At 44.8% G+C, this 21,134-nt stretch overlaps 1 protein-coding gene across 1 annotated transcript; it reads right to left on the bottom strand.

Moving 5' to 3' along the window:
• Positions 1 to 3,520: 3,520 nt before the first annotated feature.
• On the bottom strand, positions 3,521 to 21,114 carry pin4 (protein (peptidylprolyl cis/trans isomerase) NIMA-interacting, 4 (parvulin)). Its single transcript, XM_085996270.1, has 4 exons — positions 20,943 to 21,114; positions 6,469 to 6,536; positions 4,895 to 5,014; positions 3,521 to 4,001 (listed from the first exon to the last, which is right to left on the bottom strand). Exons 1-4 carry the CDS (start codon positions 20,983 to 20,985, stop codon positions 3,843 to 3,845), a joined length of 390 nt encoding a protein of 129 aa, XP_085852396.1. The 5' UTR covers positions 20,986 to 21,114; the 3' UTR covers positions 3,521 to 3,842.
• Between the last annotated feature and the right edge of the window lie 20 nt (positions 21,115 to 21,134).

Consider the following 21,134-nt stretch of genomic DNA (forward strand, 5'->3'; position numbering starts at 1 on the left):
TTCAAATACATTGTAGATTACAACAGCAAACCTCTCTAACCTACAAAAGTAGATGTAGTTGATGTTTGCCGACTAGAGAATTACCATCATATTTCACTTCATGTGCAAGACAAAATGAAATTGAATACTATGATTTAAACAAAAGATCTGCTCAAGGGATTGTGTGCTCACTGCATAAAAGGGCAAAGGTGAAATAAGAGTTTTCAAACCCACTGAAGCTCGCTGTATCCCATTACCAGATTGCTGCAGAGCAGCAGAAAAATTAAGCCTATTCTTTACCACACAGTGCCAAGTCACAAAGAAACTGTGTCTTTTTGACCGTGTTAAAGGAAAGAAAAGAAAGACTTGCACTTATATCTCAAAGCGCTTTACAGCAAGCTCCCACAAACAGCAATGTGATAATGACCAGATAATCAGTTTTTGTAATGTTGATCGAGGGATAAATATTGGCCAGGGCACCAGGGATAACTCCCCTGCTCTTCTTCGAAATAGTGGCACGGGATCTTTTCTGTCCACCTTAGAGAGCAGATGGGGCCTCGGTTTAACATCTCATCTGAAAGACTGCACCTCTGAAAGTGCAGCACTGCACTGGAGTGTCAGCCTAGATTTACGTGCTCAAGTTCCTGGAGTGTTCATTTTTATTGTTTCACTTTACGAAAAAGAAAGCATCCATAGAATTCCGTGAAAATTACAACATGGAAACAGGTTGTTCAGTTTAACCAGTCCGTATTGGTAGTTATACTCCACACAAGCAGTAGTCCTAAACCATATGCTTGCTCTGTTCCCATCTCCCGTTATCCCTCTTTCCTTCAACCACCTATCTAACCTTCTGTTAAAAATAAATATGGTCTTTGCTTCAATCACTAACTGTCCTAACCTCACAACCCTCTATGTAAAAAGTTCCTCTTGCGCCGTCCTAAATTTCTTTAAATTTAATGGCCCAGAAATTCGGGTCTCCACGGGTGAGTACGCACAGGGTACTCACCCGTAAGCCCAATGGAAGTGCCGGTTTCCTGCACGCACTGCGCATGCGCGGGAAACCGGCACTTCCGTTCCCCTGAAAGGGGTTCAGAGGTCGAACGCGTGCGCAGGAGAGGCTGCGCGTGCGCATCGAACGTAGGTTTTTTTTTTAATACAGGTTTTCCCGGGAGGGTAAGTCTGCAGAAGTTACACATTTAAAAAGCAGGCGTAAGGCCTGCTTTTTACAAGGGAAGTGGTGAATTAATTAAAATTAAAACATTTTTTCCACAGGTTTATTATTTTTAAATACTTTAAAGTTTATTTTTAGCCCCATTAGAAAATAAAATTATTTTTTCAAAAATTTAAATTATTGTTTAAAATAGTTATTTCATGTAATTTATAGTTTATTTTTAAAATGTGATTTAAAAAAAAAATTATTTGAAGATTTAGTGATGTTTTGGGGCCCGTAGTATTTCTAAGTTTTGACAGTTCTTCCTGTCAAACTTATGAATGGGCATTCCCTGCTCCGATTGGCTCCCCATGGCCCACGTGATCCCAGGAGACACATCGAACTAACTGCGCCCCTGGGATATGCAAGCACTGCGCGCCGGCAGCTGGAGCAGGCTCCGGGTTGGAATTCCACGGGGACCCACAGCTCAAAGGCCGGCGCGCAAGGTAAGTGCAGGCCCCCGACCCGAATTTCTGGTCCAATCTTGTATTTATGTCCCCTCATTCTTGAAAAAGCTGGTGTCTGTTTACTCTATCCCATCCCTTCATAATTTTAAACACCTCTATCAAATAACCTCATTATCTCTTCTGTTCTAATGAAAACAGCCCCATTTTTCCCCATGGGGAAATACTCCTCTAGATAACCAGCAATTAATTTTAGCTGCTTTGTAGACTGATGGCATCCAAGAGTGGAGGGTGTGGGAAATATCTCCTTATTGAATATAAAGAAGTTTAATTTCAGTCTATTAATTTTTAGTATGGAGCCACTGCAGTCTGTAGCAGCCATATTCCTCAGATATAGGAATGGGCAGTTATTGGATACTTTATGGATAGCATCTGAACTAACTTCTCCACAGTAACCAGCCCGAGGAGCTCACCTCTTCTTAAAAGCTCAGACTAAGATCAGGACCGAAGGGTACAGAGTACTGTGAGCATGAATCTTGGTTGTACCCGTCAGTCAGATGCCAAGCTGCCATATTCAGAATGTACTTTGAATGACCCTATACACAATATGAAAGAACAGAGAGACTTGAAAGATTACACCAATTTTGAACCTGCCAACTTTACTTTTAATTTAGTCATAAAGTATCAATAAATGTTACTGCCTCACTACAAACAGATGGCGTGCCATAAAGGGCAAAAATGGTACATATTCTACTTTTCAGGTTTTTATAAATTCAGCTTAGGTGGGAATATTGCAACTTTTAGCCTATCCCCTTCAGAATGTCCAGAAACAGACAGTGCAGAGTTTCTCAACATAGCTGTAGTCAAGCTGGTTTTAAAATGTAATCATTACATCACTCAGCTGTGATACTAACTTCTAAGGCACCCTCAAATATTAGCAGAGGATGGCAAAGAACTACGAAGACTATGCTAGGGTAGCAGTGTATCAGACAAATGACAGGCTCACGCCCAACATCAAGCACACAGCAAGTTACCAATCTCAGCCATAGCAATTTTGGGGTGGTCCAGACAGAAGTCACAAAGAAGATTCCGAGGGAGCATCATCGTGCTGGCTTGTCCGTGCACATCTAGCAGCTGGTTTCAGAGCAGGGCAGGTGGAAGGAGCAGGTCACCCACTTGCCTGCTCTCTTTCATTGCAGATTGTGCTGGGAGACCTAAGAATAGGGAAGGGGAAATAGAGTGAAGAGTCTTATTCTCAAAAGAAAAGTTGTGATACCCTGCTGAAAACTAAGACCATATGACACAGATAGGCAACAGCACCTCACAGTGCTGGCCTGAGAAGTCAATAAAATAGTGGCACAGTGAAGCTGAAGTAAATAAATTTTGTCTCTTCTCGTTTCTCCCCTTTCATCATTTGGCAACTAATATGGCGAGGAGGTGACTCATTCCCCAAGTCTCTCAACATGCTGCTCTTGAACTAGTTCTTTAGACATATGCAAGAACTACGTGGGAGATCTTGCTCTATTCCTATCTCTTCATGTGAAGAGGTACCTTGTCACTGCACGCAACTGACTGACCAGAGACGGGAAACTTGCCATTTCAGGAGAAGCAAGACAATTCCATTGGTGTAATAATGCACATTTTCAATTGAATTAAGATATTCGGGTGCCCATAGTAACAGTTGTGGCGGTGGTACAACTGCCTCAGCTCAGACGAGGTAACTCAGAACAGACCTGCATATCAAACTTGCAGCCTTCCTGCTCTGTGTGGTTCTGTACCACAGAGTCGTGCAGTCGCCCGCTAAGCTACCAGGAAAAGATTACAAATATTTTTAGTAGTTTTTCATCTCATAGAACCAAGACTGACAATAAATGCTATAAAATTTCATTGATTAAACTTTAAATAAATAAAGTTTACAATGCAGGACTGGTGTTCAACTTCATACTGTTTATTTTGACATATTCCGTCAACAAATCAAAATTTGAAAAAAAAGTACAGTAGTTTTTCTCTGGATGAAAAATAACGGTGTACCAAAGTCATTTTTATAGGAGGAAAAGGATAAAAAAGGAGTCTTTCCTGAATTACTCGTGCGCTTCTTTGCAGCACATGAAACTAATACTGCTGCAGGCCTGAGAGTAGGTTGTCCATTCTTCGTTGCAATTGGTGTGTGGCCGAGGAAAGAAGAGGGGGAAAGGGTTCCATTTCTTACTAAAAATATGGTTTTACTGAGAACTGAAAATAAATACATTTTACTTTTTTCCTTCAACCATGATGATGTGATAACCAAATTTGGTTTTGACAGGGGGATCTGTGTAAATGGGTTTGTCTGTTGTGCTGTTGGACAGAGCAAAAGCAGCTTCCTGGAAGGGTCCCACCATTGAGCCTCTGGTCATCCAGCCCAGATCGCCCTAAGAAGGAAAACAGTCAGTTTCACATTTGCAATTTGTTTGAAAAGTGTAGAAAGAAAACATTTATATACAGTTTAAAAATTGTGTTTAAGTCTTGCATGCAGCAAAGTTGCACGAACAGCCAGGCTGCAACCTTTAAATTTGAACTGTACTGGTTGGCGTAACAGTACAAAGAAGATTACATCATAAACTGGGCTGTAATAATTTGGTTTGTGTGGGGCTCCACAACTGGGAGCTGCCTTAGTTAGGATTATGTCAGATTTCACAAGCGGTCTTGAATATGGCAAGAGGGCTATTGCCTTTGTTCAAACAGTTTAAGGCTCTATTATAACAGAATGACATCAGTGCATTGCGAACATGTGATAGCACAGTCCGTCCTGGCACATTTGAAGGATAACCTTAAGTGGGAATATTTCAACAAACAAACCCAGTCAAGTAAAAGCATTCTTCAGTTCTTCAGTGACAGAATGTGAATGTTGCTAACCTGACCAAAAGCAGTTCAACATGGAATACAATGACTGTATAACTGCTGCTAAACTAACTCTAAAGCAATCTGTAGTGAACCCATATCTGGTCCGTCAGTGGCACTGTGAACACCGCCAACCTGCTCCAAGGTAATTACCTAGTGAATCCAGATGACTATACTTCAATAAACAAATCCATGCTGAAGTGGCCACAAAGCAATTTTATAGTGAATTCATATAGGTTCACTGAAATGCCAGAGTAAACGGTGTCAAGCTGGTCCCACGGCAGACAAAGACTGCAGCCATATTGCATTTAGCAACAATTCAGAGTGCAGAAAAATTTACAGTCTAACAATTCCACTAAGTATTAGCATTGGGAATCAGATACATCATGGTAACTACTTCCACATATTTTCAGTTAGTACTTACTCCTTGCCTGGCTTTGTCTTCACTGTATTGGCTAGCCACTTCATTAAATTTCATGCCAGATTTCAACTTCTCCATAGCTTCCATAATTTTACTGTGTTTTTCACAGAGAATGTGCCTCACCTGCAACATAAATATTCAGGATTAATGCTGCCAAATAGATGTAGCTCATCATGATTTTTGAAACATGCTATGAATTTTTAAACAAAAAAATTGAACCCAGAACTTCCTTGATGGGGTAAATACATCACTCGATGCGGTACTGAGCCCCACAGAACAGGAAGGTTGAGGTGTTAGCGGATCCCCTCCAGGGCAGTAATAAGAGTGCCCCAATTGTCCTCAGTGCCCCTAGGTTAAGTAGGAGAAAAATAACAGCCAGGGTTCCTGTACCTGATCACTATCACATAACTCTTAGCAGAAAGTGCATGTGTGGGGATGTTGGATGAGAACAGGATTGGCTGGACTGTGATGCCTCTACCATTGAATAGTTAATATTCTGTGTCAGGCGCACACATTAAGAATAGCCTCATGGATGAGCCATCGAGATCTCCTGGCACCTGTACCCCTGCAATATCTGAAGTATCTTCAGGGGAGCGGAGGAGAAAATAAAAATATAATTGGAAAAAAAACTGAACCTAATGTCTTAAAGGTGTAATGTTTCTTTAGAAAATGGGGCAGGGCAACACAGATAGCACAAAGAATTAAGAGTAGTTCCAATAAAATTTTGATTAGCAAGATGCTGAAAATGATGTTGGAATCTTCTCCACCTCATTTCTCATTGTGACCACCCTAGACTATGTACCTCCTATGACCAACAAGTCATATAACCACCTGCACTTCTTTGCTCCCTGTGGACAATACCTGGGCTTTGTTCAGCACCGAGCAGCATAACTATTCCAAATCAAATTTACAAATCCATTGCATAGTATTTGTACTCTAATTCACTGCACTGTACATCAATACAATCTACTCTTGATCCTTCAAAGTTATTTTTGTACTAAAAAAATTGAATTATCTAATAATTTGAATTTAGCAACATAAATAACAGGAAAGTGGGAATTTAGTACTAACAAATTCAAATTATCAGATATTTCTAATTAAAAGCAGACTGTACTATTTTATTACACCAATAAGATAATGCTGACATTTATATAACTTCCACGTCAAAGGATTTTACCTAATAATATACAAATCACTTTTCAAAAAAGTGTTTTATAGGCAAACAGAGGAAACATTCTGGCAGAGATGTCCCAAAACATCCATGTTCATGTGTTTTAAGTTGGTAGTGGTTGAGAGAGTAATGTTCGTCAGGATGTCAGAGCAACTTTCTGCTCTACAAATTTTTTTATTGGATCGTCAACGTTCACCTGAACCACCATGAAGATCAGGTTTGGTTTTAATGTCCAATTCAACAGACGTCACCTCTGGAAATGCAGAAATCTGTCAGTACTGCACTGGACTATTAGCCTAGATTATACGCTAAACTCCTGATGTGGCTCTTGAACCAATAACCTATGACTCGGAGGTGAGAGTATTACCAAATAAGCCCACTGACGCTATAGGATTTGATCTCTTACCTTCACTGCATTACCTCCTTTGGGTCCTTTATCTTTCTTATCAGCATTATCACCATTAGCTGCACCACCTTAAATAGAAACATATTCCATTTTTGTATTTGTCTTCAAAGCAAATGCATTAGTAACTCACAATTCACAGGGATTCAGCCAATTGTGGCACAATCCAAAACTACAGCCATATCGTTTTTGGATTTTTTGACCATTGATGAGCTAAGCTTTGATTCCCCAAAGACTAAATAATAATAATTTGTTAGCCTATCTCAACAATCGATAAACACCTCATACTCATTGGCCTCGATTTTCATTGAGCCATGGAGTCGGGCTTGGAGGCGTGCGGGGGGTTAAAAAAAAAAAAAAAAAAAAAAAAAAAAAAAAAAAAAAAAAAAATCGCAAAAACTGCCTGGTTCCCGACTCCAGGCAATTTTAACTCAGTCGTGTCTGATGGTCCCGGCTCCATCCCGCATCCAACAGGCGGGACTGGTCGTTAAGGCCCTTAACAACCACTAAATGGCCTCTATAATCCTATTTTGAAAGGCCCTTGCGAATTTAACCCTTTTCCCACATGAAACACGCCTGGTGGGAAACACGACGGTGAAACCTGGCGGGAGCACTATTGGATTGCTGACTATCACTGCAGGTCAACCATTAAAGAGGAGATTTGATCAGCCATCATTTGCAGGTGGCAGGACTTCGTGGTCTCGGGTCTAGGGCAACTTTTAGAAGGCTTAACCACACCTGTGGAAGGTTGGAGCCTCACACCCATCTCCAGTGTGATCTCCTGGGAAACCCCTCTCACCACCTTCACTCAGCACTTCCTCAACGGAGGCATATACCAGAAGCATGGGAGCCATTTATTTCCTTCCCATCTGGGCATTAGGGGAGTTTGAGCACCAGCCGCTACAGCAGCAAAATCAGGAACAGCACCAGCAACAGTAGCAGCAGGAGCGCCAAGCTGCTGCTCACATAGAAACATAGAAGATAGGAGCAGGAGTAGGCCATTCGGCCCCTCGAGCCTGCTCCGCCATTCAATGCGATCATGGCTGATCATCCAGATTCAGTACCCGGTCCCTGCTTTCTCCCCATACCCCTTGATCCCTTTAGCCTTAAGAAATATATCCAACTCCTTCTTGAATATATCCAACTCCTTCTTGGCCCACCTGAAGCTGCACAGGTCAGAAGGGGCCAGCACCTGGAAGCCCGTCGGCGCAGGAGATAACCCCCAAACAGGGTCCATAGACACAGGGTCAGCTACCTCAACATGTCTGAGCAGCAGTGCCAAAGGCGGCTCCGACTTTCGCGAGAGGTTGTGACTGACAGCTGCGCAATGCTACAGCAAGACCTGCTGCCCAGAGGACCAGGTGGACAAGCATTACCAGTGGCCATCAAAGTCACCACCGCACTCAACTTTTTTGCCTCAGGCTCATTCCAGGGATCAGCAGCAGACATCAGCGGCATCTCCCAGGCGGCCGCACACACTTGCATCATGCAGGTAACCGATGCCCTCTTTGCCCTTGCGCACAATCACATCCATTTCACCAAGGATCGAGCAAGTGTCACGGCACGAGCGGTTGGATTAGCTCATCTGGCAGGCTTTCCAAGGGTGCAGGGCGTCGTTGATTGCACAAGTGGCCCTTAGGGCACCCCATCGCAATCCAGGTATTTTTGTCAACCGCAAGGGCTTCCACTCAACGTTCAGCTGGTGTGTGACCACAAGGAGGAAATTTTGCATGTTTGTGCCATGTACCCTGGCAGTTGCCATGACTCCTTCATACTGCGCCAGTCTAGTGTGCCTCCGCTATTCAGTCTGCCAGACCAACTTAACGGATGGCTACTTGGAGACAAGGGCTATCCCCTGAGGACGTGGCTAATGACGCCGTTGAGGAGGCCAGCCAATGAAGCGGAGGAGCGCTACAACTCCAGCCACATTTCCACCAGGTCCATTATCGAGCAAACTATCGGTTTGCTGAAGATGCGCTTCAGATGCCTGGATAGATCAGGTGGAGCCCTACAGTACTCAGCAGCCAGGGTCTCCAGAATCATCATGGTTTGCTGTGCACTTCACAACATGGCACAGTGTCGTGGCTCGCAGATTCCTGAGGACCAAGTGGCTCCTCACATATCCTCCTCCGCAGAGGAGGAGGAGGAGGGCGAAAACAAAGATCCTGCAGAGGCCCATCAACCAGCGGCAGCATTACGCGAGATCATTGCTGCCCGGGATGCAAGGAATGCACTCATCCTGGCCAGATTTGCTTAGCCTAGTCAATCAAACACTTTTGCCTTGCAGCTTCTTACCAGAGCTTTGACAATGGCCAAGAACCAGAGGATTCTTAGCACTCTGACCACCATACTGACAGTTGCAAGTATTCCTAAGGCCTCAATGTGGAAGTCCCAATAGCGAAATGACAGATGCCACAACTGCAACATTTGCCATCAGAATTTTTATGTTCAATAACGACGTGATGGCATTTTTACAATAAACACAAAATTGCACCCAAGTGTCTACCCTTGTGACTATTTGTGCAGAATTTTCCTCTTACGCGTGCTCCTACGTGGTGCCTCCCCTGTGGCTTCAGCAGATGTGGAGACCCCTTGCTCACTTTCCTGCTGCCCCTGTCTCGACACCTTTGGCGGGCATCCTCTGGGGTTGCGAGCCTGTGAGGGCTCGTCAACAGTCTGCTGCTCCTGCGGCTGTGCAGGGGTTGAGACGTCTAGCTCACTTGGGTGTGGACTCCGGTGGGGCTCTGACCGAAGGCTCTGCAGTGGCATAGAAGTGTGAGCAGTTGGAGAGGAGCCCCCACTTCCTTTAGGTCTGCCACCAACCTCTCTCTCATGGGTCAGGTCCCCCTCAGCGCCTGCAAGTGGCTGGAGAGCACCTTGCTGCACATCAGGGGGGCCATGGGGACCCGTATCTGCAATGGCAGTCCTACTCAGAAGGACTTCCATGAAGGTCTGGTTTCTCTGTTCAATAGATGCCCATCGCTCCTCAAGAGATGTCATTCTATTCTGAACAAGCATCATGTTTTCCATACCCTGGCGACTAAGCTCCTCCATAGCCGTAGCCATCCTCTCCTCTACGGTAGCCAGCCTTACCACGGAGGTAGCCATCCTTTCCGCAGGAGGTCACACTGGAGAAGTGTCTGAGGCTCCAACCTTTCACAGGTGTGGTTAGGCCTGGCAAAAGTTGCCCCAGACCTGAGACAACGAAGTCCTGCCACCTGCAAATGATGACTGATCAAATATCCTCTTTAATGTTGCACCTGCAGCTGATAGTCAGCAAGCCAATAGTGTTCACGTCAGGTTTCACAAGCGTCATCCCCACCAGGTGCGTTTTGCGTGGGAAAAGGGTTAAACAGGTAAGGGCCTGTTAAAATGGGATTATAAAGGCCAATCAGTGCTGTTTAAGGGCTCTAAAGACCAGTCGCGCCTGTTGCAGGCGGGACTGAATCGGGTCAATCAGACATGTTGTGTATGTACCTTTAAGGGAATAACTGGTCTCAGACTGCAGTACCGGCAGTCACCACCCCTGTATAAAAGGCCCTAGCAGGCTTCTGTAGTTTCAGTTTCCAGGTTGTCTCCATTCAGTAAAGACTTGTTATAATCAACTCCTGCAGTCCGTGTCTCAATTATACACGGACATAATACTGGCGACGAGTAAGAAACGAACTTACCTGCAACTCGGCAGCACCTCAGACGACGTTATTGAAAGTCAAAGCCAGAAGAAAAAAAAATAAATAATAATAATCCAATGAAACTCGAGAAACGGGCGTCGACCGTGTGCAACCGCCCTCCAAATCATCGAATTGAAAAGTGCATGAGAGACTGTCGAGAGCCAGGCTTTGTTCTCCAGTCTGTGGTTTCCCAGCTAATCGGGCTGGTGGCAGGTAGTGCACTGATCCTTCCTGGGCTGCGGCAGGCTAGAGCTCGATCGGGTGGCTCTGCAACGGGGCCGGGCAGCAAGTCGGGAAGCAGAGAGAGAGAGAGAGAGGGTGGAGCACACAGGGCGCGGCCGGTGCTTCGAAGCCGGGCAGCGTTCGGACAGAAGAGGGAGGGAAGTGTCCCAGAGGGTCCGCTCCACGACGGGAACGGTTCTTCAATTAACGGAGCAAATATTGAAGCGCGATAGACAAATAAAAATACCGCGGAGAGCAGCGTTGGCAGCAGCGATCGGGGAGGCACGAAGACCATAGGGCGTCGCCATTACAGGATAGTAAAATAAATATAAATCGCCAGCAACAGCGTTGGCAGCAGCGGCGGGAAAGCGCGGGAGGCGCCATCTTAACTCGGCGAGGAACAAGGAAAAGCGCGGGAGGCACCATTTTGATCCATCGGGGACGAAGGCAAAGCGCGGGAGGCGCCATCTTAGATTTTCAAAGATGCGAAAGGCTGGCGATATCACTGCCTTCGATAATGCAATAGAAGACTGGACCACGTATGTGGAAAGAGTCGAGGTATATTGCGAGGCAAACGAAATAGCCGAGGAGAAAAAGGCATCGGTATTGCTAAATTTAATGGGCGCAAGAACGTACGGCCTATTGCGGGACCTGATTACTCCAGCCAAACCAAAGGCGAAGAGTTTTAACGAAATTGTTGCTATCCTACAGGAACACCTAAATCCTACACCGCTGCTGATAGCAGAAAGATTTAAATTCCACAGGAGAAATCAGCATAAAAATGAGAGCAATGCTGATTACCTTACGGAACTACGCAAGCTATCAAAGCACTGCCAGTTCGGAGCAGGACTGGCAGATACCTTACGGGACAAATTTGTCTGTGGACTCCTGAGTGAAGGAACCCAGAAGAGGTTACTCTCAGAGAAAGAGCTGACGCTAGGTAAGGCTTTCAGCGTGGCAGTATCGTACGAAGCAGCAGCAAGGGGAGCTGCGGAAATACAACAAAAGCCACAGGAATACGGCACCCACGAAATGACACGGGGATTTGCAAAATGTTATCGCTGCAGCAGAACAAACCATGACCAGAAGGACTGCTGTTCCAAGGACAAAATATGCAGGCAATGCGGAAAGATGAGACACATTGCACGAGTTTGCAGGTCTGGGAAGAAGATCAACGACAACAAAAAGGCTACTAAGGAACCGTACAGGAAAGTACAAAAGATGATGGACAGTAGTTCCGAATACCAGATGAGCGATAGTGAATCCGGGAACAAGAGACTAAGCTGTCTCAAACTTCACAACGTAATCACAAAAGAGGATCACCGAACCATTTGGGTCACCCTCACGATAGCAGGGTCCCAAGTCAAAATGGAATTGGATACAGGATCAGCTCTAACCATCATGAATCGACGAGACTACGAGCGGCTATTCTCACACATACCCTTGAGAGAGACATCCATTGTCTTGAGGACGTATACGGGGCAAAAAGTATACCCCAGAGGAAAAATAAGGGTGCCTGTCGAATACAACGGCAAGAAAATACGGAAATTGTATCTCTACATTCTGCAAGATGGTGGACCACCGTTATTGGGACGTGAATGGATCAGAAAGATAAATTTAGACTGGCACTCCATTCAGGCACTGACGGTGGCTGGTAAAAAGGATGACGACGTCACTCCTGGACGATTGTCAACAATCTTAGCTGACGCCAAAGAGGTATTTCAACAAGAACTGGGCACTCTTAAAGGCGTAACCGCCTCGATAAAAATAGAGGCGAATGCAATTCCCAAGTTTTTCAAAGCAAGACCGGTACCATATGTGTAAAGTCTGTGGGTTGTGCAGTTAATAAATACACAGACTTCAGAAGTAACAAACAAACAGGTCTTTACTATTCGAAGGTCCGGGCGAATCTGCCCCAGCAATCCTGCCACAACACTTATATACTGGTGTGGTCACTATCGGTATTACAGTATACAGAAGCCAAACAAATAGTGCCACACCTAAAGTAGTTCTCTTAAAAGGTGAACGGTTACATTCAATAGTTCCCTTAAAGGTAGACGGGTACATACACTACAATCCTCCCTTTTTAGCTTATTACTTACAGTGTCTCCGTTAAACATACATATCTTCAACTTCCTATAAACAAATTACAGGTATAATCTCGGTGGAGTCAATGTCATATAAAACAATTTACAGATATAATCTCGGTGGGAACAGTTCACAGGTTCAGTCTCTGCGGAAACAGTTCATAGATTCAGTCTCTGATCTTGACTCGTTCCGAACAACATTTCTTTGGTGTAGCCGGTTCACCTGGCTAGCGTGACTCCTCCATAGCCTTTTTCTTGACGTAACAGCTTGAACTTTCGTCCTGTTGAACCAGCAGTGCGGACTTTTACAACCAACTGGCTGTCTTGACATTTTCCAGTTTTTCAACTAATTTAGCTCCTTTCGTAGTGTTCCGCCTGAGATGGTAGAAGTGCTAATATTTTAGACAGTTATTATCTTCTGCTTCTTCTTTTTCTTTTCTGCCTTTTTGAAACTCTCGGAGCTCCTTTCTCGGCTGCCAGCTGTAGCGCCACCAACTCTCTATGTTCCTTAGACCTTAAGTGCTTCCTCCGGATTTCAGCACTTTGGGAGTTTTCATCACAAGCTGGGCAGACCACATCCTCATAATATTCAGTGTCACTCAACAGGTCATGGTAATATTCGGGTTCGTCCTGAGTTAGGCCAGCGAGAGAGCCTTCTTCTTCCTCCTCACCCGTCTGGACGTTAGCTGACGGTGGTTCCTTCCCTAGACATCTTTCTTGAAAAGACTTCTTCATGCATTCATATTCATCCCGCTCTTCCTGGGTTGTCTGCCATTCCTTCACTACTGACCTCATTTGTGAGTTCAATACCTTCCCTTCCACCGGGGATTGCGGTATCAGGCTATTTAATCCTTCTACTGAAGCAGCTGTTTCAACATTCTTCTGTTCACATTGCCGTGATTCAATGAACTCTTCATAGAGTAAACTGTAACACAAAATCTGTGTTGCCACCTCAGTTATTTCTGTAACTTTTGGGAGCTCCGAATTCCTTCCCTTTGCAGATTGAAGCTCGTGTTCCCATTGTGGAGTCTTGTCTCTCAGCATGTGAAGGAGTTGGCTGACCGTTAACTCTTCCGCGGGGACTCTGTGGATCAGAGTCTTCACCATTTCATCCACCTTTCCCTCCAATGCTTTCACCTTCCTTTCCTCTTGTACTTTGGTTTCAAGCGCTCGAAGAAGTTGCGCCTTGATGCTCCCAAGCTCATGTTCAGAGCCCATTCTTACAGTCTCTGTGTTTCTTACAGTTTCCTTCCCTTCCACTGAAAGGATTCCCAGTTGACTCTGCTCTTCAAGTCGTTGAACCTCGGTCATTGCCGCCTCATATTTGTCTTGGGTTTCCTCCAATATTTTTGAGAGTTCTTGGACATCTTGTCTTTCATGTTCTGCCATGTCTTTCACCGCTAAATTCTCATCTATGGATGGAACTTCTACCGATGAGTCTGTCTTGGCCTGGAGCTCATCAAGAATTTCCTGCAGCCTTTGGACTTCTTGCTCATGTTCAACCTTTAGTTGTTCATATGCTTCTACTGAAACTAGCTTTTCGGAGGTTGCCGAGTTAATCCCCTCCAGAATCGTAGCCTGGGCCTGTTCATACTGTTCTTTCCACTTCTCACACTCTGCTTGTAAGGAGTCGTAGAGAAGAACTGGAATAAAATCCCGGCTTCCTGAAGGTTCCTCTTCATTTGCTTCTTTCGCAATTTCCTGTTGGAGTTCAGCCAAGGCTGCTATGCTATCTGCCTCTTGAAGTCTCACTGCCATCAAATCTTCTTTATTCTTGCAGTCTATCTCAGTCATTTTCCCTTTATTTTCATTTAACTGAGTGATAAGCTCCTCTTGCAACATTATTCACATCAGGTAAAGAAGCGTTTCTCTTTTCCATGTCCAAGATTTTTTTCTGCATCTCTTTAAGTGCACACTGCGATTCAGCTTCTCTTAACCTTGCCTGCACTAGCTCCGTCTCCAATTGCAGAACAAAATCCTCAGTGTAGCGTGGTTTGCCTTTATGCTGTATCTCTAGATCATGCAAATATTCTAACTCCTGAACATCATAAGGGAGGTGTGATCGGTAATTGGTCACGATGGCTCTATGGTCGCTCTCTGCTTGAGCCAGCAGGTTCTGTTGTCTTTCCAGACTCTCCCATTCGGTGTCATAGAACTTTTTCACAGGCTCAGCGCTTCGTGGCTGCGGTCGCTGCCCGGATTTTTCCCGCCGATCGCGGTCCGGCTGTCACCCGACGCCGTTGGACCCGACTTTTGGCCGGCACAGCTCCCCCTCGACCGAGGTCGAGTGCTCTGCCCTTATCCTCCGGATACTTCTACACCTTCCCCTACTCACAGTCTCTTCGGCCGCCTTGTTTCTTGCTGGTCGGCTCACTCCGCACCGTGGCAGAAGGGTAGTCAGTGCCTGTTGCTGATACAGCTTTTGTTGTTAGTCTTCCTGCTTTCTGTTGTTGCAGCCTCGTGTTTTCTTTTGGTAGCACGACGAGGGCGGTTGTCTCTCTTCGACGCTCTTCGTTGCTTTTGGTAATCTTGCCGCAGGGTACGATCGGACTCGTCGCCACTGTAAAGTCTGTGGGTTGTGCAGTTAATAAATACACAGACTTCAGAAGTAACAAACAAACAGGTCTTTACTATTCGAAGGTCCGGGCGAATCTGCCCCAGCAATCCTGCCACAACACTTATATACTGGTGTGGTCACTATCGGTATTACAGTATACAGAAGCCAAACAAATAGTGCCACACCTAAAGTAGTTCTCTTAAAGGTGAACGGTTACATTCAATAGTTCCCTTAAAGGTAGACGGGTACATACACTACAATATGCAATTCACCCAGCCGTCGAGGCAGAGCTGGAGAATCTGGAGAATGCAGGCGTGTTATCTAAGGTAGACTGGAGCGAGTGGGCGACACCCATCGTTCCTGTCATGAAGAAAATGTTAAACAATAAGTCTGAGGAGCCAAGGAAGGTTCGCATCTGTGGGGACTTCAAGGTGACAGTGAACCCAGTCCTTCACACAGTACAATATCCTCTTCCAAGGATAGACGATATTTTCGCCTCACTATCTGGAGGGAAGCGTTTTACAAAAATTGACCTAGCACAAGCATATTTGCAGATGGAGGTTGAAGAATCCTCTAGGAAGTATCTCACGATAAACACTCACAAAGGTCTTTACCAGTATAATCGACTGGTATTCGGAGTAGCATCAGCTCCGGCGATATGGCAAAGAGCGATGGAACAAGTCCTGCAAGGGATTCCGGGGACTCAGTGTTACTTGGACGACATCCTAGTGACAGGTGAAGATGACAGTGAACACCTTGCCAACTTAGAGCAGGTGCTCACTAGACTACGTGAACATGGGCTACGAGCCAATCGCCTCAAGTGCGAGTTTTTTAAGAAACAGATATCGTATTGTGGCCACGTGATTGATGAAGAGGGGTTGCAGAAGTCCCCCGACAAAATTGAAGCGGTAGTTAAGGCTCCAGCGCCTGAAAATGTGTCGCAACTGAGGTCATTCCTCGGATTGGTGAATTACTACCATAAGTTTTTGCCGAATTTGTCCACAATTCTGCATCCACTGAATGCCCTACTACGAACGGGAGTAGCATGGAAATGGAGCGATGAATGTAAGCGGGCCTTTCAGAAGAGTAAGGACCTAATCACTTCAAGAGAAGTATTGGCTCACTACAACCCATCACTACAGATAAGACTGGCGTGTGATGCGTCTCCCTACAGCATTGGGGCGGTACTGTCACATAAATTCCTTGATGGTTCAGAGAGGCCGATAGCTTTTGCGTCACGCTCGTTAACTTCAGCCGAGCGTAACTACGCCCAGATTGACAGAGAGGCTCTCAGCCTGGTGTGGGGGGTGAAGAAGTTCAATCACTACCTGCACGGTCAGAAATTTACTCTACTAACTGATCATCAACCTCTCGTCTCCATTTTCAACCCTCAGAAGGGCGTACCGATAATGACGGCACAACGGCTACAGAGGTGGTCCCTGTTCCTAGGGGCACACCAATATGACATCGAGTACAAAGGAACTAAACAGCATGGGAATGCTGATGGATTGTCGCGCCTACCGTTGCCGACGGTGGAAGAGGAACTGGCAGTGGATCCAGTGGAGTTATTCCACTCGACTATAGTCGAATGTCTCCCTGTGACGAATGCAAACATAGAAAAGGAAACACGAAATGACCCGACACTCTCCTGGGTCTATGATTTAACGGTGAAGGGATGGCCAGCACATGGCGAACCACTGCTGCCAGCATTCTCGCCGAGAAGAGAACAGCTATCAGTGTGCAGAGGAACCTTGATGTGTGGATCCAGAGTAGTAATTCCACCCAAATTGAAGGATAGAGTGCTCAATGAGCTTCATGAGGGTCATCTGGGAGGGGTAAAAATGAAGAACTTAGCCAGAGCGTTTGTGTGGTGGCCGGGAATCGATAGAGAAATCGAAGAGATGACCAAGAGCTGTACTGGATGCCAGAAGGTCCAAAACGTCCCACCACAAGCCCCTCTACATCCATGGGAGTGGCCCTCATCTCCATGGCAAAGGGTGCACATTGATTTTGCTGGTCCCTTTATGGACTCGATGTTTTTAATTGCAGTGGATGCACATTCAAAGTGGCCAGAGGTAATAAAAATGTCCTCAACCACCACAGAAGAAACTATCACAGTCTTACGAACCATATTCGCCAGGAATTGGCTGCCTGAACAGATTTGCTCTGACAATGGACCACAGTTTGTGTCTGAAGAGTTCCGGAGGTTCTTAAAGAACAATGGTGTTAAGCATTACACATCCGCCCCATATCATCCAGCCACTAATGGATTGGCCGAGAGGTTTGTTCAAACATTCAAGAAGGCTATCAAGGCAATGTGTAATGAAGATATACCCCTACAACACAAGGTGGATAACTTCTTGTTTGCCTACCGGAATGCGACATGCGGTTACCAACCAAACTCCAGCCATGATGTTCTTCAATCGAAGACTACGATGCCGCTTGGATTTGGTTAAGCCAAACGTCAGAAGAGATGTGGAGAACAGGCAGTTTCAGAATATGAATGAAAGGCCGACCAGGAGTTTTAAGAAAGGTCAACCAGTTTTGGCCCGGGACTACCGCACAGAGAAATGGCAGCCAGGAACGATCTGTACACGGCAAGGACCTCTAATGTATACCGTGGACGTTGGAGAGAGTATTGTAAGACGCCATGCTGACCAGATTCTAGAGTCACTGGAAAACGTCAACCCACACCACGATCTGATACACCTGGCGATGAAACCGAAGTACCAATTGCATCTACCGCAGAATCGGTGATATTGGAAGCAGACGAACCAAACAACGACATTGATCCCGACTCAACCTTGCCAGAAGAACCTGATATTCCAAAGAGGCGTTATCCAGACAGAATCAGGAAGCCTCCTCAAAGACTGAACTTATAATTGCTTAACTTCAACCAATGTATCTAGCAACCGTAATTGTAATTGTAATTAGTTATTATTTAGTTGTTAAATGAATGTTATGTACTGTTTATCTAAAAGGGGAGGAAGTGTTGTGTATGTACCTTTAAGGGAATAATAACTGGTCTCAGACTGCAGTACCGGCAGTCACCACCCCTGTATAAAAGGTCCTAGCAGGCTTCTGTAGTTTCAGTTTCCAGGTTGTCTCCATTCAGTAAAGACTTGTTATAATCAACTCCTGCAGTCCGTGTCTCAATTATACACGGACATACTAAGACACACCTAGGTTAAAATGGTATGGAGGCAGGAACCAGGCCGGGGGGGTCCCGACCCCCAGGTTTTGCGATTTTAACCCCCTGCCTGCCTCACGACCCAATGAAAATCGAGGCCTATGAGTCTACTCCAGCACTTTAAGGAACGCGAGATCCACTTACAGAAGTGGCTAACGCCACTGGACCAGAGAAGATATCTTTGATACTGGGCTACAGTTCCATGGATGTTAGCAGGCTTTTGATATATTCTTCAAATGGTCATTTTTCATGTGTGAGCGTGACCAGGCAATTTGACTGTGAGGGACCTCCAAAGTTGACCGACTTGTTATCACCCAATATCCATATGTGCATTTTCTAGCAGTAAGTGATCGGAAGTGGGTACCTTGCCCGGTTTTTCCCTCTCCTAAGTCCAAGGTCACTTGAGCTAATCACATCACCCACACCACTACAAAATCAGCACAGGCCAAGGAAAAAAACATGGGAACTTTCTGACATATAAAGCTAGGAATCACACCATGTTGCGTACCACTGAAAAGTCATCCGCTGTGTGCTGATTTTCAAATGCAAAATACCTATGTATTATATCAAGGGCTGCACTGTTCAGTCCCTAAAATAAGATCCACTATTTTTTTTAAGTAACAATTTCCATTCTGTGCATGTTGATTGTGCTGCAGTCTAAACACAATTTCCCCTCAATTGGTATGTTGCTGAAAATCACCAAACAACAGTTCCCTTGGCAACCAATGTATAGGAAACCTATACCAACTTATTAAAATAACAACAGAAAATGCTGGAAAAACTCAGCAGGTCAGGCAACATCCGTGGAGAGAAATTTGAGTTGACGTTTCGGGTTTGACCCTTCTTCAAAACATTTTCTGTTGTTATTTCGGATTTCCAACATCTGCAGTATTTTGCTATCCAACTTATTAAAAGCTGCCCTTGTACTCACAGCCAACAAAAGTTACATAAATACAATAGCAAAATACTGCGGATGCTGGAAATCCGAAATAACAACAGAAAACGCTGGAAAAACTCTGGAGTTTTCCCAAAAGTTACATAAATGTCACTTAACATTTATTAACAACGTCACCACGCACTGTTTCACCTGGGCCCACAGTAAGCCCACTCTCAATTGTATCCTATTTTTTAAAAATCTCCTTGAAAGCAGAACCTGGACCTGCTGGAGTCGTACTGCCAGACTTGGGCCCTGACAATAAATCCCCAAAAAACCAAAGTCCTTGTGTTCCAGCAAAGATCCAAACAACATGGACCCACAATAAATTTCACAGTAGGAACAACCAAAATTGAACAAACCACTCACTACACATACTTGGGCTTAAAAATCAGTTCTACGGGAAACTTCAAACTGGCTGTGAATGAACTGAAAGAGAAAGCAAGAAGGGCTTTCTATGCCATCAAAAAATCAATCCAAATAGAAATCCCAATTAGCATTTGGCTCAAAATTTTCAAATCAGTAATTGAACCAATTGCACTCTATGGCAGTGAGGTCTGGGGACCACTAACACAACAAGATTTTGCAAAATGGGACAAACACCCAATTGAGATCCTACATGCGGAATTCTGTAAAAGTATCCTCCGGACTCAAAGGAAAACAGTAAACAACGCATGCAGGGCGGAACTAGGCCAATACCCATTAATAATCACTATCCAAAAAAGAGCCACCAAATTTTGGAATCACCTACAAATGAGCAACCCCCAATGCTATCACTACGACGCCCTGAAATGCCAAGAGCTGACCATAAAGAAGAATACCCTCAGTCAACTAGTCCTGGGACTCAATAAAGTAACTAACAACAATACTAACAATAACCAGCCCCAGGACAGTGACAGGGTAACACAAAGAATTCGACCCAACACAATCGTCGCTAAGCAAAAGGAAAAATATCTGTCATATTGGGCAGAAACAACAAAAACCCAAAGCAAACTCAATTGCTACTTGGCCCTAAACAGACAATACAACATAGCTGATTACCTGACCATGGTAAAGGATAACAAACTGAGAAGAACCTTGACAAGGTACAGACTTAGCGAACATAGCCTAGCGATCGAAAAAGGCAGACACAGGCAGACCAGGCTGCCAAGAGAAGACAGGATATGCTCTCACTGCAGTCAGGGAGTAGTTGAGACAGAGATGCACTTCCTCACAGCCTGTGGAAAATATCAGGGCATCAGAGAGAATTTCTATCAAAAATTCTCACAAATATGCCCTGAATTCAGAAATCTGACTGACAACCAAAAACTCCCATTCCTACTGGGGGAGGAGAGAAGCTGTGTAACACTGGCGGCACACTATGTTACAGCTTGCCATGAACAGAGGGACAACCAGTAAACTAAGACAAGAGTATAAATAAACAAGGCGAAAATATATTTATAAACTCAGGGATATACCTGTTTATACACTGTATGAATGGAACCGCGTTTATGTGTTCAACCATAAATGTATTTTGATGCTTTGGCAACATAAGATGTACCTTATCATGCCAATAAAGCGATTTGTATTGTATTGTATTGAAAGAAAACATTTATTCATCCCTCTCCCCTCTCTACATTCTTTCCCTTTACTTCTCAATACCACCCCCCTCTTCTTTTATGTGAGCACTATATAAATACAAGTTGTTTTCTGTGAGAGTGTATAACAACAAATATAACACTCGAGTCTATCCTCTTCCAGATATTTGCACACAGACGACGTTTAAACTTCCATCAGAACACTGATTACAATTAGACAATGTTTAAACCAAACAGACCTTTCGTTCCCTTTGCTCCTTTTGCTTTCCCTTTAGGAGGCATGATGATGCACAGAGCAGACACAGAAAAACCCCGATACCAGCCGCCTGGACAAGTGCCCGCAGCAAACGAGCTGCCAAATAACGAGACGCGTTATTTAACTAATACCCAACAAGATTGCGGGGGATAGATTTTCACCTCGTGAGATTTAT

Source organism: Somniosus microcephalus, chromosome 1 (assembly GCF_052327205.1).
Source record: "Somniosus microcephalus isolate GS21.2 chromosome 1, FLI_Smic_1.0, whole genome shotgun sequence".
NCBI lineage: Eukaryota > Metazoa > Chordata > Chondrichthyes > Squaliformes > Somniosidae > Somniosus > Somniosus microcephalus.

Excerpts from the sequence above, each read along its gene's own strand:
- pin4 (XM_085996270.1), bottom strand. The coding sequence starts at position 20,985 with ATGCCTCCTAAAGGGAAAGCAAAAGGAGCAAAGGGAACGAAAG. Across the intron at positions 5,015-6,468 it reads AAGGAGGTAATGCAGTGAAG|GTGAGGCACATTCTCTGTGA; the intron begins GTAAGAGATCAA and ends TTTATGTTGCAG. Across the intron at positions 4,002-4,894 it reads AAGACAAAGCCAGGCAAGGA|GGCGATCTGGGCTGGATGAC; the intron begins GTAAGTACTAAC and ends TTTCCTTCTTAG.